The sequence below is a fragment of the Corvus kubaryi genome, unplaced genomic scaffold (assembly GCF_017639235.1).
Source record: "Corvus kubaryi isolate FWS band 111438036 unplaced genomic scaffold, C.kubaryi_AGA036_p1.0 65188, whole genome shotgun sequence".
Classification (NCBI taxonomy): domain Eukaryota; kingdom Metazoa; phylum Chordata; class Aves; order Passeriformes; family Corvidae; genus Corvus; species Corvus kubaryi.
This window is the reverse complement of record NW_024581825.1, coordinates 70716-85054: the sequence shown is the minus strand read 5'-3', so window position 1 is coordinate 85054 and position 14339 is coordinate 70716. Positions and strand designations below refer to the sequence as shown.

At 46.2% G+C, this 14339-nt stretch overlaps 1 protein-coding gene across 1 annotated transcript in view; it reads right to left on the bottom strand.

Annotated features, from left to right (window-relative positions):
* Positions 1 to 804: 804 nt before the first annotated feature.
* Positions 805 to 14339, bottom strand: part of LOC121673098 (DNA topoisomerase 1) — a 66678-nt gene continuing 53143 nt past the window's right edge. The window contains exons 10-21 of the mRNA XM_042046148.1: positions 13195 to 13316; positions 12355 to 12477; positions 10744 to 10931; positions 9958 to 10102; positions 8779 to 8922; positions 7570 to 7755; positions 5955 to 6023; positions 5233 to 5347; positions 4399 to 4526; positions 3227 to 3321; positions 2347 to 2496; positions 805 to 2209 (exon numbers count right to left, since the gene is read on the bottom strand). Coding sequence (XP_041902082.1) covers positions 2107 to 2209; positions 2347 to 2496; positions 3227 to 3321; positions 4399 to 4526; positions 5233 to 5347; positions 5955 to 6023; positions 7570 to 7755; positions 8779 to 8922; positions 9958 to 10102; positions 10744 to 10931; positions 12355 to 12477; positions 13195 to 13316 — 1568 coding nt within the window. The 3' untranslated portion in view covers positions 805 to 2106. The remainder of the gene's footprint in view (positions 2210 to 2346; positions 2497 to 3226; positions 3322 to 4398; positions 4527 to 5232; positions 5348 to 5954; positions 6024 to 7569; positions 7756 to 8778; positions 8923 to 9957; positions 10103 to 10743; positions 10932 to 12354; positions 12478 to 13194; positions 13317 to 14339) is intronic.

The following is a 14339-nucleotide window of genomic DNA, read 5'->3' as shown; positions in this document are numbered from 1 at the left end:
ATTTTTACAGGCTGCATTGTTCAGGCACGGGCAGGTCGGGAGCACAATGAGCCCTTTTCCCTCTCTGCTGGCATTTTCGCTGCTGCACCTTGGAAATGCCCCAGAGAGCAAACGGCAACTCCTGCCAAGCTCCAAGTTTGTGCAGCCACAACAAAGTGCCTGGAAGATCACAGCAGGCAGCAGGAAGCCCTGCTCGGGGCTGGCTGCCCAGAGGCTCCTCAGCTGGCTGAGCCTGACCCCACAGCTGCCCTCGGGGGTCTGGGAGCCCACCAGAGCTCTGGGGTCACAGGGAGGTGCTTGCAGAGCAGCCAGGGCCTGTGTCTGCTTCACAGCCCCCAACAACACCAGGCCAGGGCTGCTCCCAGTGCCAGGGAGGAGAATGCATCCATCAGTCTCATCACCTGTGTCCTTGCCCAGCCTCCTGCCCTTCCCAGCCATGAAGGGGAAGGAGCTGCTCTCCCTCCCTTCTCCTCTGTGTAAGGGGGCTGGGGGTCAATAAAAGGCAGCAGAGAAACCAGGCCAGGAAGAGCAGCTCCGGTGTCACTGCCTCCGCCTGCTCCTGCTCTCTGCTTTTTCCCAGGACAAAGCAAACTGATGCTGAGCTGCACCTGCATGGAAACCCACAGTGACCACCAGAGAGGGTGCAGCACAACCACAGCAAGGCAGGGATGGGCCACATCCTTCAGGGAATTCCTGCTGGGAACAGAAATTGCACCCCACCATCTCCCTCAGCCCAGCGACCACAGGGGCCTCACTCATGTCCAGGGCTGGAGGTGAAAGAACACAGAGACACCAACACTCAGCTAAGTTGTAGGAATTTATTTTAAATAACCTACAGTTGATTAAAAGGGAATTCATGATAAAAATAGAAGATACTTGTTGAGGAAAGGCTGCAGGAAATGGTCTTGCACACACACTACGCTAACAATGCCTCTAAGACTAATGATTATAGCAAAAAAAGGTTTCACATTAAAATTCTGCTTTTTAATTTTTAAAATTTTTTTACACAATTACAAAAGAAAAAAATAAAAGCCCTAAAATCTTGATTATTTTCCTTTTTGGACCAATGCTCATTTCCCTCGAAATTTATTGACCTGTGAAACTTCTTTTTACACAATAAAATCTTTCAAGTAAAAGAGGGGAGTGGGGCTTAGAAAAAAAGGGGGGGGAAAAAAGGTAAAACAGTCTGACAAACCTAAAAAGTAGATAATTCTTGGAAGTGTACAGAGCATGTTCAGAACAAAGGGTGATGGGAATGTCATTTGTTTCCAATTTCACTTGTCCTCAAATTCCACACACATCTTCCCATCACACGGCCCCCTCCCCCCACCCGCTCCCCAAACCTACATGATCTTTAAGATCATAAAGAAAGAAAACTGTTTAAATATTTTAAAATAATTAAAAAGAAAGAAAAATTCACATTTAAAATAGGAACACTCAAGTCAGGAGGCCGATTTCCCATCATGATTTGCTCTGAACAAATGTGGTGGATATTTGTAAATTCATGTTCCAATGCCACAACTGTTTCAAGTGACAAATTGAAAAAGATTTGGGTATTTCCATGACTATAGTGATAGCTGTAACAGGTGCGTTGGGTTCCTTAAATTTCGTTTATTTGTTAAATTCTGAAATGGGGCGGGAGGGGGAGGGGAAGGGCAGGGGTTAAGGAGTCCATTTTCTATTAAAATATAGAAGTTATTGCAAAACCCTAACTGTAAAAACGCACCAATATAATTGGATTTTGTATACAGTAGCTAAAGATTCCCACGCTCTCAGTGTGATGGTGAATTTGCCTGGCGGAAGGTTGACAAATCCCCATCCACTTGCCCTGCCTCAAGAGAAAAACCACACAAACCAGACAGCTAGAATTTGGATCTCTGAAACATTTTTAAATAAGTTGTCCATAGGACAACTGGCTCAGCTCCTTTAGGATATTTCCAGGTTATGCTTTCTGCAAGTTATTGGCTGTTGTTTTATCTGATGCTCACTTGCCCCTTTCCTCCCCCTTCCCCAGCATCCAAGGACAAGTAAGGCTCACAGTTTATCAATCTCCCTAAAAACCAGGCTACTCCCTTTTCCCATAAAATTCAGCTCAATAAAAACAGGTTAAAACTCATAGTCTTCCTCTGCCATGTCGATAGCCCAGGCAAATTTCTCTCGTTGGGTTTTGTTATAAATCTTCTCTATAGGAATTCCCCACTTCTTACACCTGCAGGAGAGGAGATGCTGTTAGAGTTTGGGATAAAAGGAAGGCCAGAGACCCTGCCCTTGTTGCTATGTGTGGGGACAAGACAGAGGTGAAGGGGTGGGGTGGATCACCCCAGCACATCTCAGGCAGGTGCTTACCAAGCAACAGAGATCCTGGGATCCAGATAGTTGAGTTTGGAGGTGCCCAAAGCGATCTGCTTGTTCTCCTCCCTATCTGTAGCCTGAACCTCCAGCTTCATCAGTTGCTCCTCGATCCTCTGCACTGCTTTCTTCTTGCTCTCCACTGTCCTGGGGTGGCAAAGAACACAGCACTGAATTCCTAATGCCCTGCCAGCACTGTGGGAACCCAAAGGGACTCTGCTCAAGGTAAGCAATGCCACCAGCCACACAGGGCAGCTGTGTCAGCACAGATGGTGACACAACACACTCAGCACATGCAATTAAGAACTGACATTTTCCAAGAGGCAGAGCAGGAATCTTAAGCAGCAGTTTTGTTTTAAAGGGTTGGAAGCAACAGCCTGAACTGTTCTGATGCTACACCCACTCCCACACCAGCCCATCTATCCCTCAGTAAGTCATGCTGTGATCCTGCTTTCAGAGCTCCTGTAACTCAGCTCCCCCGTGGCTGCTCTGCAGAGCCCACACGGAGCCCAGCACATCGTCTGTGCCGTGGGCTTCCGACGGGGAGCGCGGAACTCAGGGAGGTGCCTGTGCAGTAATTAATTGTGTGAGCCCTGGCTCCCCACAAAGAGCAATGCTGCACACTGGATCCACCCCTCTGCTGGTCCTGGGCAGCAGCGGGGTGGGTGAGCACTGGTGGGTGCTCAGCTCCCAGGGCTGGGCACGAGTGACCACGTCAGGAACCGCAAGGTCACACCACCCCGTGGGTGACCATTTCTTCAGGCACAGAATGAAAAGGACAAAAGAAAGCCTTCCCAAATCACAGGCCAGGAGAGTGGAATACAGGGTTAAGGACCCCTTCTGGGACCATTGCACAGCCCAGTAACACCAGCCTTACTTTTTAGACTTCTCATCCCTCCGGACCTTGGCATCAGCTTTGGCGCTTTTCAGTTCCCTCCTGGCATCAGCTAATTGCTCCTTCTTGGCATCAATCTAGGAGAGGCAAAACCAGATGGCAGCACTGTGAACAAGCTGCTGACAGCTGTGTCAGTCACCCCTGGGCAGCATGACCCAGGAAGCCAGTTTGTGACCACGTTCAGAATCTACCAGCAGTCAGATCCACTCCTGCAGAGCAATCAGGCCACTGGCCACTGCACAGCCAAGTGTGGTGAGATATCCCCTTCAAAAAATAGGGCCTCACTAATTTCCAAAGACAAGATGGTGCTGGGAGCTTTCTCACACAGCTACAACCAAGCAGGCCAAGGAATTGGCTTGGTCTGGCCTGGCCAACAATCCCTCCTGGCAGCTTGTCTGCCTCCACTGCATCCCACTACTACCAGCTCTCTGATGGCTACATGGAAGGATGATCCCTGATCCCTCAGCAGGAATCAGCCCCAAATCCTACACACTGAAAGGTGTTAATGCTCCACGCAGTTCTTCTTCAGTAAGCTTAGGATTCAGGGAGATTTAGCATTTTGCAGCCCCTGCTCAACCACTCCCCTTAAACATCCCCAAGCTCTAGGATCTAGGGTGAAGGCAGCCATGTTAGGTGTTATGGAAGCAGGGGACACTGCAGTGCCAAACCAGAACTCCTTATTGTGAAGGTTATTCTAAAGCCAGACCAGGAACAGACCTAACCCCTTTGGACCTCATGGCCTTCACCAGAAACAATCTGCAAAGGAAGAGGTCAAGTCAGAGGGGCATAATGTACTATGTACACACGGACAGTGGCCTGGGATTCACACAACAGGGGTGGATGCCCACTCCAGGTTCTTTAGGGGACACAGATCACAGCTAGAGACTGCTGCTCTCAAGTTTCAATGGCAGCAGAACACACAGCTATAGGATGAAGGGCAGAAAAAGGGTCCGGTCTTTTCTTTACAAGTAAAACATAACTCAGAGAAGCCCCTTCCAGCTCGCTGCTCATCTCCAAGCATCATCTCTGATGCACACTACCAACTCCTGACAGGGAAAAGCAGGCTCTGCTTTCACCTCACGGGAAAGGAATCCTGACTCCTGAGATGCAGCACGTGGAGCCCTGCTGCCCCTGAGCTGGGCAGGGGGAGGTACCTTGCTCTGCAGGTTCATCATGGACTTCTCGAAGGTTTTGGGTGGAGCTCTCTGGTGGTTACACAGAATGGCCACTGCTCTGTTGGCACGGTTGTAGGAGAGGATCTTTGCTGGGATGTTGTCATCCGCTGTGAAGGAAGGGAAGTGGTGAACGAGTGGGTTCTCCAGGGTGTGCTGCCCCAGCCAGCATCCCACAGCCACTGCAGAACCAGCCTTCCGCTCCCATGGCCATTCTCAACACTGCACTCCAACTGTAGTCCCAAAAGCCTGGCCACTTCCATCCCAGCCCCTAACTCCTTCTGGATGTTACTCATCACCACTGACACCATCTCAACTCAACAGAGGGGAAGCACAGCCATGCCCAGAGCAGGGGACAGCAGGACCACCCTGCCCAGGACACCGCTAGGCTTCACAGGTCCAATGTGCCCACTTGGTAAAGCTGCCAAGTGCAAGGCAGCCCTGCTCACAGAGGTTGTGGATGAGCAGCCAAGGAATGTGGCGCTGTTACAGATGCACCTGCCTTGCCTGTCATCTACAACACCTCACAATTAAATAGAAAGCAAACAGATTTGGTAAAGGATAGGCATAACCTGGAAAATACACCCTGGTGTGCTCACAAGTCAGTTCTGTTCTGCCCCAGTGCTGGGCTGTTCAACTACCCCCAAAGATTGACAGCAGATTTTTGGTCAGACCTCAGCTGCCTGACGTTTGCACTGGGAGAACTGTAACAAGGAAGTGGTGAACAGATACATGACTTGTGGCTCAGCCAAGGAAGCCAGGTCTGTGTTGCACAGTCAGATCTGTTCCCCTCACAGCTTCAGGGGCAAGACTTACGATTAGTGAGCTCCTTGAGCTGCTGCTGTAGCGTGATGGAGGCATTGTAAGTACGGAATACCTTGGCTGTCAGTCCCTCCATAAGGTCTTGAAGGTGTTTATTTAAGATACTGGTCTGAAGAAGCAGAAAGGAGGTGACAGTGAGCACTAGGAATGGCCACAGCATTTGTGAAACCTCTGGACCCATGGCTGACACAGAAGTGCAGCTCACGGCTGAGGCCTGGTGTACTCAGACCTGACCACAACAGAATAGCCACAGCATTACTGAAACCACAGCAAAAGTGAACAAAGAACCAACAAGTATTAGATTGGTAACAAGTACCACAAGTGGCCAAAAAGGATTTCTTTGGTGCAGAGATTTTGGTTTCCAGTAACAATAAAAGTGCCTGGACCACCACAGTGCTCCCACAGAGTCAAGTGTGCAGACAGGGATGGCATCTGAAAATCTGTCACCTCACACATTCATCATCTCTGAACTCTGAAAACACTCCCCAGGTCAGAGCCAGGCAGGCTCACCAGGACCAAGGCCCATCGCTTTGGGAACCTGTGGGCACAGTGGACAATTCAGCCACCAGACTGAGACAGACTCTCACTGCCTTGAGGCTGCTCTGGAAAAAAATTTCCACTGAAACCATTTCTGGAACAGAGCAGCTGTTACTGCCTGCTGCAGAGCAAGCCTGCTCATGGTGCTCCACCACCCTCACCAGGAACTATGTGCTTACATTGAGGCGGTCAAAGAGGTCATCCTCAGGCTGCTTGTTCTCCATGAACAGCTGAAGATTCTTAAACACCTGCAGGAAAAAAACCCCAGGAATGTCAGGCACACAGACCACACAGCACTGGGCAGGACTGAGTTGTATGAAAGCAAGACTGCCAGGGAGCCATTAAACTGTTCCAGGGAACAGTGATGATGCTGGATGTTACTTCTCAGCATGCAAAGACCCATCTCTCAATGCAATGCCTGTGCTGCAGGTTCCTCCCCAGCAACAGGAGTCCTGAGCCTTCAACGCCCTTTATCCTCATCCTTTGGATCAAAATTACAGGAGATCTGACTCTGCTCTGGTGTAGCTGCCTAACAGAGAAAGAGACCCCAAAGCTACTGTCTTTTCCTTACTCTCCTACTATTACTCAAGCCCAAGAGACCCCTGAGCCATTTTCCATGGACTGAAGCTACAAGAAACCCTCCTCACTGCTGCATTGTTTCATACAATTTCATCCCAAACGTGTCTCAGTGGGGTAGGGAGAATAATCAAAGCATCTTTGATTATAACAGAGACCACAAATCCCAGTTCTGCGTGCTCCAATTCCCCAGCTTCTGAACAACACACATTCTTCTATAGACACCCAATATACAAAGATTTCTAGTTCTACAATAATCAACTCCTCATTTTAAGCACTGAAAAAATAACAAGAGATACCAATAAATTTAAACAGAAGAATATGCTTTCTTCTTCACACAGGGAACCAAGAATTCCAGCACAAGTTAGTTTCTAGAGCAGCGGTAGTTTGATTTTTTTTTTCAGTTGTTTTGCTCCTCAAGAGGCCAACATTTACTGCTGACTGTCATGACAACTACCACAGTATTATACACAGGGTATCTAACACAGACCACAGAGCTGTGGACCAAATGCAAAGCTGTTACACCCACAAAAACATTTTGGATAGTGCCCTCCAGGTTCACGCTGCTGGATAGGGATCGATTCTGAAATGAGGCCAAAATCACAGCCAATTTGAAACTGGTGGATGACAGAAATAAAAGAATTGACATGGCATAAGAAGTCTTGGCTGGCAGACACCCAGGTTCATAGGCCAGGGGTATCAGTGCACCTACTCCACAGGCTCTGGAGCAGCAAAGATTAAGATCTACCTCTGTGAGGGCTCAGATCCAACATGAACCAAACCACTGTGACAGAGGTGTGTATTATCAAAGCCCCCATCAAACTGCTGCTCTGCCAATGCCAGCAGTATTTCAGAACTTTTAAAGCTGTTTCTTGTCACATGGGCCTGGAACTCCACCACCTACAGGTGACAAAACCAACTCTGGTGACCAGAACAAGACCCAGGAAACTCATCTAGCACAGCTGTTACAGTTATGCTATGTCAACTCTTCCCACTGACACCACAGGGAAGAGGAGCAACATGTCTGAACATCTCATCTGCCAGGCTGTGTCACACCACCTTCCATGGCACTGCCAATAAAGAGCATGTCACATTAACTGACTTATTTCTTGGCTCGGTGTCTTAGCACTGATAAAGCAACGTGTTAATGCCATCCAAACTGTGCTGACCACATCTCTAACAGTTCAGTCTGTGTATGTGCTTGTGGAGGTGCCTTACCCTCTTCTCCACAGGGACTTTGTTGTAGTATCGGATGGAGTCCTTCCCGAGGAAGTCAAACTCAACCACGTATTCCTGCCCATCCAGTTCAGGATGCAGCTTGATGTGCTCTACTCTCAGAGAGCAGCAGCCCACGGTGTCAGCTGTCTCTCCTTCTTCTTTTTCATTACCAGCTCTCAGGGCAAGCTACATTAATATCGAGATAAGAGAAGTAAGGAATTCAAACTGTCCCCAGAACACAGAGATGCTGCAAGCCTTCAGACAATGGCCTAGAACCAGCAGTGTCCAGAGGAGAATATCTCCTTATTTTAAGAGTTTAAGCCAGGATGCTTTACCAACTTTTGCTCATTATGTAACTCAAACTGTGACACAGTTCTGACTAATGGAAATTAATTTCAAAAAGTGTGGCAGTTTTTAAAAATCAAATTGACTTCCATGTGAACTCTACCTGAAACAAACAGTTCAGTTGTTCACCTTCTATGATCCTACCTGTTCACTGCACACTAAATACATTTCAAATAGCATATAGGTTATATAAATATTGGCTTGTATCAATTAATTAAAGGCTACATTTGACTGCATAAAAACACATATATTTAACAGTGCTGGCTAAAACAATTTCTAACTTTTGAAATCTTCAGTGGTCATATGAAACCACAATTATTCACATCAAATTTGCCTGGTTCACATCAAACCATTTTGAACAAGACCTGTTAATTTAGTTAGTCAAGACACCATATGCTACTAGGGAACAGCTCTCTGGGAACTGGTTTTAAGTTGCTTTAAATGCATCAACACAACTGCAGTTTTCCTTATGCTGCGGTGAAAAAATTATCGTAATTACAAAACCTCACAACTGTGACCTCAAACTGAAGAGGTGACAAACCAGCAGAAATTCCCAGCAGGAAAACTGAAACAGCTGGAGACAAAAGGCCCACACAGACTTCCCAGTAATCCAACTGGGTGATTCTGGAACCAGGCCGTGAGTTTTGCCTGAACTAAACAATGCTGCCTGAAATAGCTGTGTTTAGTACAATAGTTTATTGCTCTGGATTCCAGGTAATGGGAAGGAAAAGGAGCCTGCTCACCAGGAAGTCTCAGGATACCTTAGTAACTGGGCTCAATTCTGCCTTCAAGACAAACACACAGCATTCCCAAGTATTCCCAGCAGGACAGGGAAGGCGAGGGGAGCCAAGGAAGGAGCCTCACCTTGTCAATGAAGTACAGTGCGACAGCCCTCTGCCGTACTTTCATCTCTTTGGATTTCCAGTCTTCTCGGTATTGATTCCGGATTTTATCTACACACTTCTTCAACCTCCGAGCTGTCTCGTACTTCTGCCAGTCCTTCTCACCCTGCAGGGAAGTTGGAATAGAGTCAGCACTAGAGAGCACGCAGAGGACCAGCTCCAATCTGCATCTCAAGGCTTTGCAAGCCCGTGTGTGGCAAATGGTCTCGCTGTACAAAAGCACTGAGATGCTGCTGCTGCACAGCTCAGCTTCACACTGTGCTGCCACACAGCTGCAGGTCATTCAGATTTCCATGATATTAAATGCTTCCATGGAAGCAGCTAGAGAGGGACACAAAAGACACATCTTCCCTGCTTCTCAAAATACAAATGGCTTCCTCTGCTTTATTCAGATGGCACTTATGTTCTTTCAGCTGTGTAATTAAATACCCATAAAAGGCAAAAGCAACATCAACAGTTCATCATCATTATTATATATTCAAGACATAGCAAAAAGAGGGCAGGAATTCACAAGGAACAGAGATATTTTTCCTCCTTTATTTGTAGGACAAACTCCTTGTTTCCAATCCAGGAAAAAATCTCTCAGGAAAAGACTTCATGAAAGGAGCTTAAATTCTTGCTTTTATGGACTTGAGCCACAGACTGGGTATTTGCTCCCGCAGCAGGAGTTTGTTTTCCTTCAGTCATGAGCTCCTTACCAGCCTTCTCAGCCAGGAGCCTGGCCGGGTTTTTAATTTTACAAACAACTAATTAGCAACCCGTGGTTAGAACTTCACTACATGACCAGGCAGTGGAAGTTAAAGCCAAATGTATGTGAAATATCCACCAGAGCAAGCCCTTTCTTGGATAAAATGCTTCCTTTTAGGTTTACACAGGTTAAAGGATTCCACAAGAAATGACACAGTGACGTTTTTCAGAGACATTTTGAAGACTTCACCTGCTCTCCTGGGCAGTAACTGTATCCTCTCTTTTCAAGGGGGAACAGAAGCACAGAAGCTTCCCTACGTTTTTCAACCACTGTAGGATGAAACAGCCAGGTAGCTTTACCTCCTATCTCTTCCCTAATCAAGAGCTACATTTGCTTCTTGGAAACTTGACCAGGAAGATTGCTTTGGTTTTGTTTTTTTAACTAGATCTTTACCTTAATTCTTGAGCTAGGGTTCAACATGATATATTTGATAGAGCCTTGGATGTTCTCAGTCCATGACACCAGCCAGGTCACCTTGTTATCATGCCGGACCTCCTTCCATTTGTGTCCTGGTGGAGGGGCAGGGATTTTGGAATCCCTACAGAGAATTAGAAAACAGACGATAAAAGCTATTTAAAGAAAATCCCACCAGCATCAAAACAGAGAAGGTAATAACCAGCATTACACAAAGAAAGTGCAGGGAAAGGAACTGAGGCAACAAAACTGCATTATCTCCACAAGCAGGAAACCAAATAAATCAAAATGAACAGTCAAAGATCAGGAATGTAACTGCTACCAACATGGACCTGCTGAAGAATTACACTGTAGGTGGGACACATTGCTAGGACGAATTTTGATTTGTGCACACTGCAATAGTGTGGACACTTATGAGGACTAGAGAGAGTGAAGAGAAGCCCACCAAACCTTAGCCTTCAACATCAAGGAAGACAAAGTGGGGCAACCTATGTAGAATAAAATTATTTTCTGGAAATACTAGCAGGAAAGGCAGTTCAAGCAGATGTAGGCTGTAGGCGTGAGGAAGAAAATATGTTGACAAAGTTCTACATGAACCCCATGATTGCCTTGCTCAGTCTTTGCTTGTATGACTCAGTTTCTTATCCATATGAGAACAAGATAAGCTGCATCCCTAATTCTACATGTTTGAGTATCAACTGATACAGAGTTTTAAAAAATGAGCTCTAGAAAGCAAAGCCAAGGCGTGAAGCATGCAGTGCTCACTTGCTGCAGTTAATGATGATGTCTTCAGGCATGATGCGTCTCTTCAACATTCCCATTTTGGGATGGTTGCCACGACCTCGGAAGAGACCTGGGGGTTCAATCTTAAAGTTGGCAATCCTCTCCTTGTGGTTGTCCATCACACAGTAACCATACTCCTTTAATAGCCGCTCGTTCTCCTCTTTGATTTTCTGGGAAAAGCCAAAAGCGAAGATGATGTGGCACATGCAGCACCACACATACCTTCATATGCCAAGACTTAACAAATTTTTATATTTGCACCACACTAATGCTGAAGACCCAACCCAAAACCAGATCCCCATCATGGCAAGTGTATCAGACTGGCCAGAAAAGCATTCATAAAATGCAAGCAGCACAAACAAACTGGAAAAAGAGAAAGAATGTGTGAAAACTTGTATTTGAGGGAAACAGATCAGTGCTGGTGAAGGCAGCTACAGTTTTGTCACAATAGAGGCATGTATCTCTATCCATCTATCTCAGATTCAAGGGTACTCCCAGCACAGTCCTGCTACTTTATATTCTATACTCAGCATTTGGCATCCACTGGACTTCGTATCTTGTTGTTTATGTAAAAAATTCTGTGTATAGAAGACTTCTGTGTTTGAACTCAGCATTGGAAAGCAGGCAAAGGAATGTCTCCAGGCTGCTGCATGTCAAGCCTGTGTCAGCAAATGGTCTCATAAGCAGAACACAGCCTTCTAAGAAAGAATGTGCTGAGATTTCACTGCATACTTCTGTGCCTGAACTCTAATTATACAGAAGGAAAAATAAAAACATTGCAGCTCAAAATAAAACATCTGACCCACAGACAGCACTGCTGCACCAGCTAAGAAACAGAAAAAGCCACTTCTGCTCCATTTTAAGAGCTACCATGGACAGGAACTGAAGGGCTCACCCACATTTATCAAACCAAAACAGCAGGAAGACAAGGGCTCTCTATTTTGATGGGATCCCTCTGATCCCAAAGGCTGTAATTCCAAGCTGCCAGGCCCATCATTCAAAGGACAACTACTAAAGCATTGCAGAGGATCAACTTAGAACTTGGGGAAGGTTTTCACCTTCCAACATCCACTGCAGTTAATTTAATTCTCAACCTACGAGACACTGTAGCCATGCTACTGGATAATAAAGTTCATTTTTATTCAAAAAACAGCATTACTTGATGTTTAAGATTTCTTCTCTCATGTTATTCACTGATGGCATTGCTGCACCATCCTTATCTATGCCATCCTTAACAGAGTATCCACTGCTCATTATTTCCCAGGGACCAATGAACCCAGAGGCAGCACCTCTGATTCTCTTTATTAACTTAAGCTATTACTTAACTTTACTTAAGCTATTACTTACTTAACTTTATTTCCCTAAGCAGGATCAGCCCTATCAATATCATTTAAGTCAGGATGAAGATTCAGCTGTAAACACAGTGCTCTGCCCTACCTGAGCTGCACAGTGCAGACTCCTACAGTTCACCTGAAAGCAATAATCTGAAAGCTGAAGAAAACACTGACATATGCACAGCAAGGAGAATGATTACACAGAGATGTTTACAAGCCAGCTAAGAATCATGAAGTCTCCTAGAATTCCCTCTGGTACCTGTTTCTCCTCCTTGGACATCTGTTTCCTAGCTTCCGACTGAGCTTTGAAATACTGGCTCATGTGGGTGAAGTCACACTTGCTGAGGTTGGTGATAGTGCTCTTCTCTTCAGAGGTCATTTCCTTGCAGAAGGAAAGCAGTGCTTTAAGTTTACACACACATACACAAAAGTTTCCATGCATAGCAGAGCTTACGCTACTCCAGGCAGCTTAAACAGGAACAACAGGCAGGTTCTCACAATAACCACCCCAAGAATCCCCCAATTCTTGCACAGGCTCACTCCAGCTGAGGTCAAAGAGGAAAGAAAGGACAAGCGGCAGATCCTGTGGAGCACTGGCATTGCAGGGCTCTGATCTCCCCAAGCACTGGGCAATGCTGCACCACTTTCCAAAGCACTTCCACACCCAGCTGTGACTGGGACTGCTGAGGGATGGGGAGAAAAACCCAGAAACCCATCCAGGAAAAGTGCATCAAACGTTTGGTTTGCTGTTATGGCTGATGACTGAGGTGAATATCTCCATTTTAGGTCTTTGGAAGGGGTTTCCTTCTAGTAAATCTGGCTCTTACACAAGGCATGTAACAGGGAGGTCAGGTACACCCATCATGCTGCATCATGCAGAGAACCCTGACTTTGCTGGTTTAGAAAGGCATTTATGGTAGGGTCCTTCCTGGTGAAACTACAGGATAAACGGGAAACTTCACAGCTACAGTGTGAGGCAGCTTTCAGTGGCCTTAAGCCAACTTTTGCATGCATGGAACAGTAGCCCCTTTTCACTGGCCCGTGCTGAGGAGACACTGGCCATGTTCGCAGTCACTGCAGCCCAGGACTATGTGCATACCTTTCTCCAGTCCTTGAAGAAGTTTTTCCTGAAGATCTCCTTTGTAGTGTACTCATGATCAAGCATTTTTGCAAAGAATGTAGCAACTTCTTCTGCTTTGGTACTCAGCTTAATGACTTTACCTACAAAGAAAGGTTTGCTTCTTAAAGAAAATGGTAAACAGGAATCAAAGCTATAAAGAGAATATAGTAACTACCCTACAGGATTATATTTTTACTACAGAGAAGTTTGTCTTAAAATGTTACATAATACAGCAACTTGAATGGGCAAAGGAAACACAAGAGCACAATTGTTTCACTTCCACCACAAACATTTTGAAAAAAGTTTCCTCTGGAATCTAAACATTAAAAAAAGCAACAGCAATCTGATGTGAGGCAGGTCTGGGCTGCAGGGCAGGAAGGGGAAAAGGCCTGCTGCAGGAAACCCTCTGCTGAGCCACCCCCGTGCTGGGTGTGCTCCTGGGGAGACGCTGCTGTTTGATGTCAAAGAGGCAGGGATTTTATTAAATTTCATATTCCAGCACTCAGACATATGGGAAGTACAGTCCCTGTATTCCTTTTCAATGCACAGACTCCACCTCGGAACACCCCTTCCAGCCTTCAGCTATTTCTAGGCAGGAAGAGCCCTTCCTCTGGATACGCTACAAATAGGCTGGGAAGAGATGCCAAATATTCAACTCTCCTTCATTGCAGGGAAACGTGTCAGGGTTCTGCTAATTGTTCCCTCTGCTGTGGGAATGCACTCCTGCATCTCCAAAGCAGGCTCAAAAGCCAGTTGTTTTTAAGAAAGACTGAGCTGTCAGTGAATGGAGGGGTCACATTCCAGCTTCTCTGCATGACTGCAGCACAAAGTGGAATTGCTGCAAGGGAAGACTGAAACACAAGGGAATAGAGGCTGCTGCAGCATGGAGGCTGTGGATTCGACATCTAACATTCCTATCGAGCACTTTTTGGTCCTGATTGCATTCCTGATGAAACGTGGGGTGCCAGTGATCCCTCTGAAGGATTCTGCATGCAGCTCACATCTCCATCTAGTTGCAAGAAATATTTAAAGTTCCAATGGTTGGCAGACAGTCAATACCTGGGGATTTCTAACAACCATTTTACTGCACAAAAGTGAACACAAGAAACTGTTCAATCTGTGCT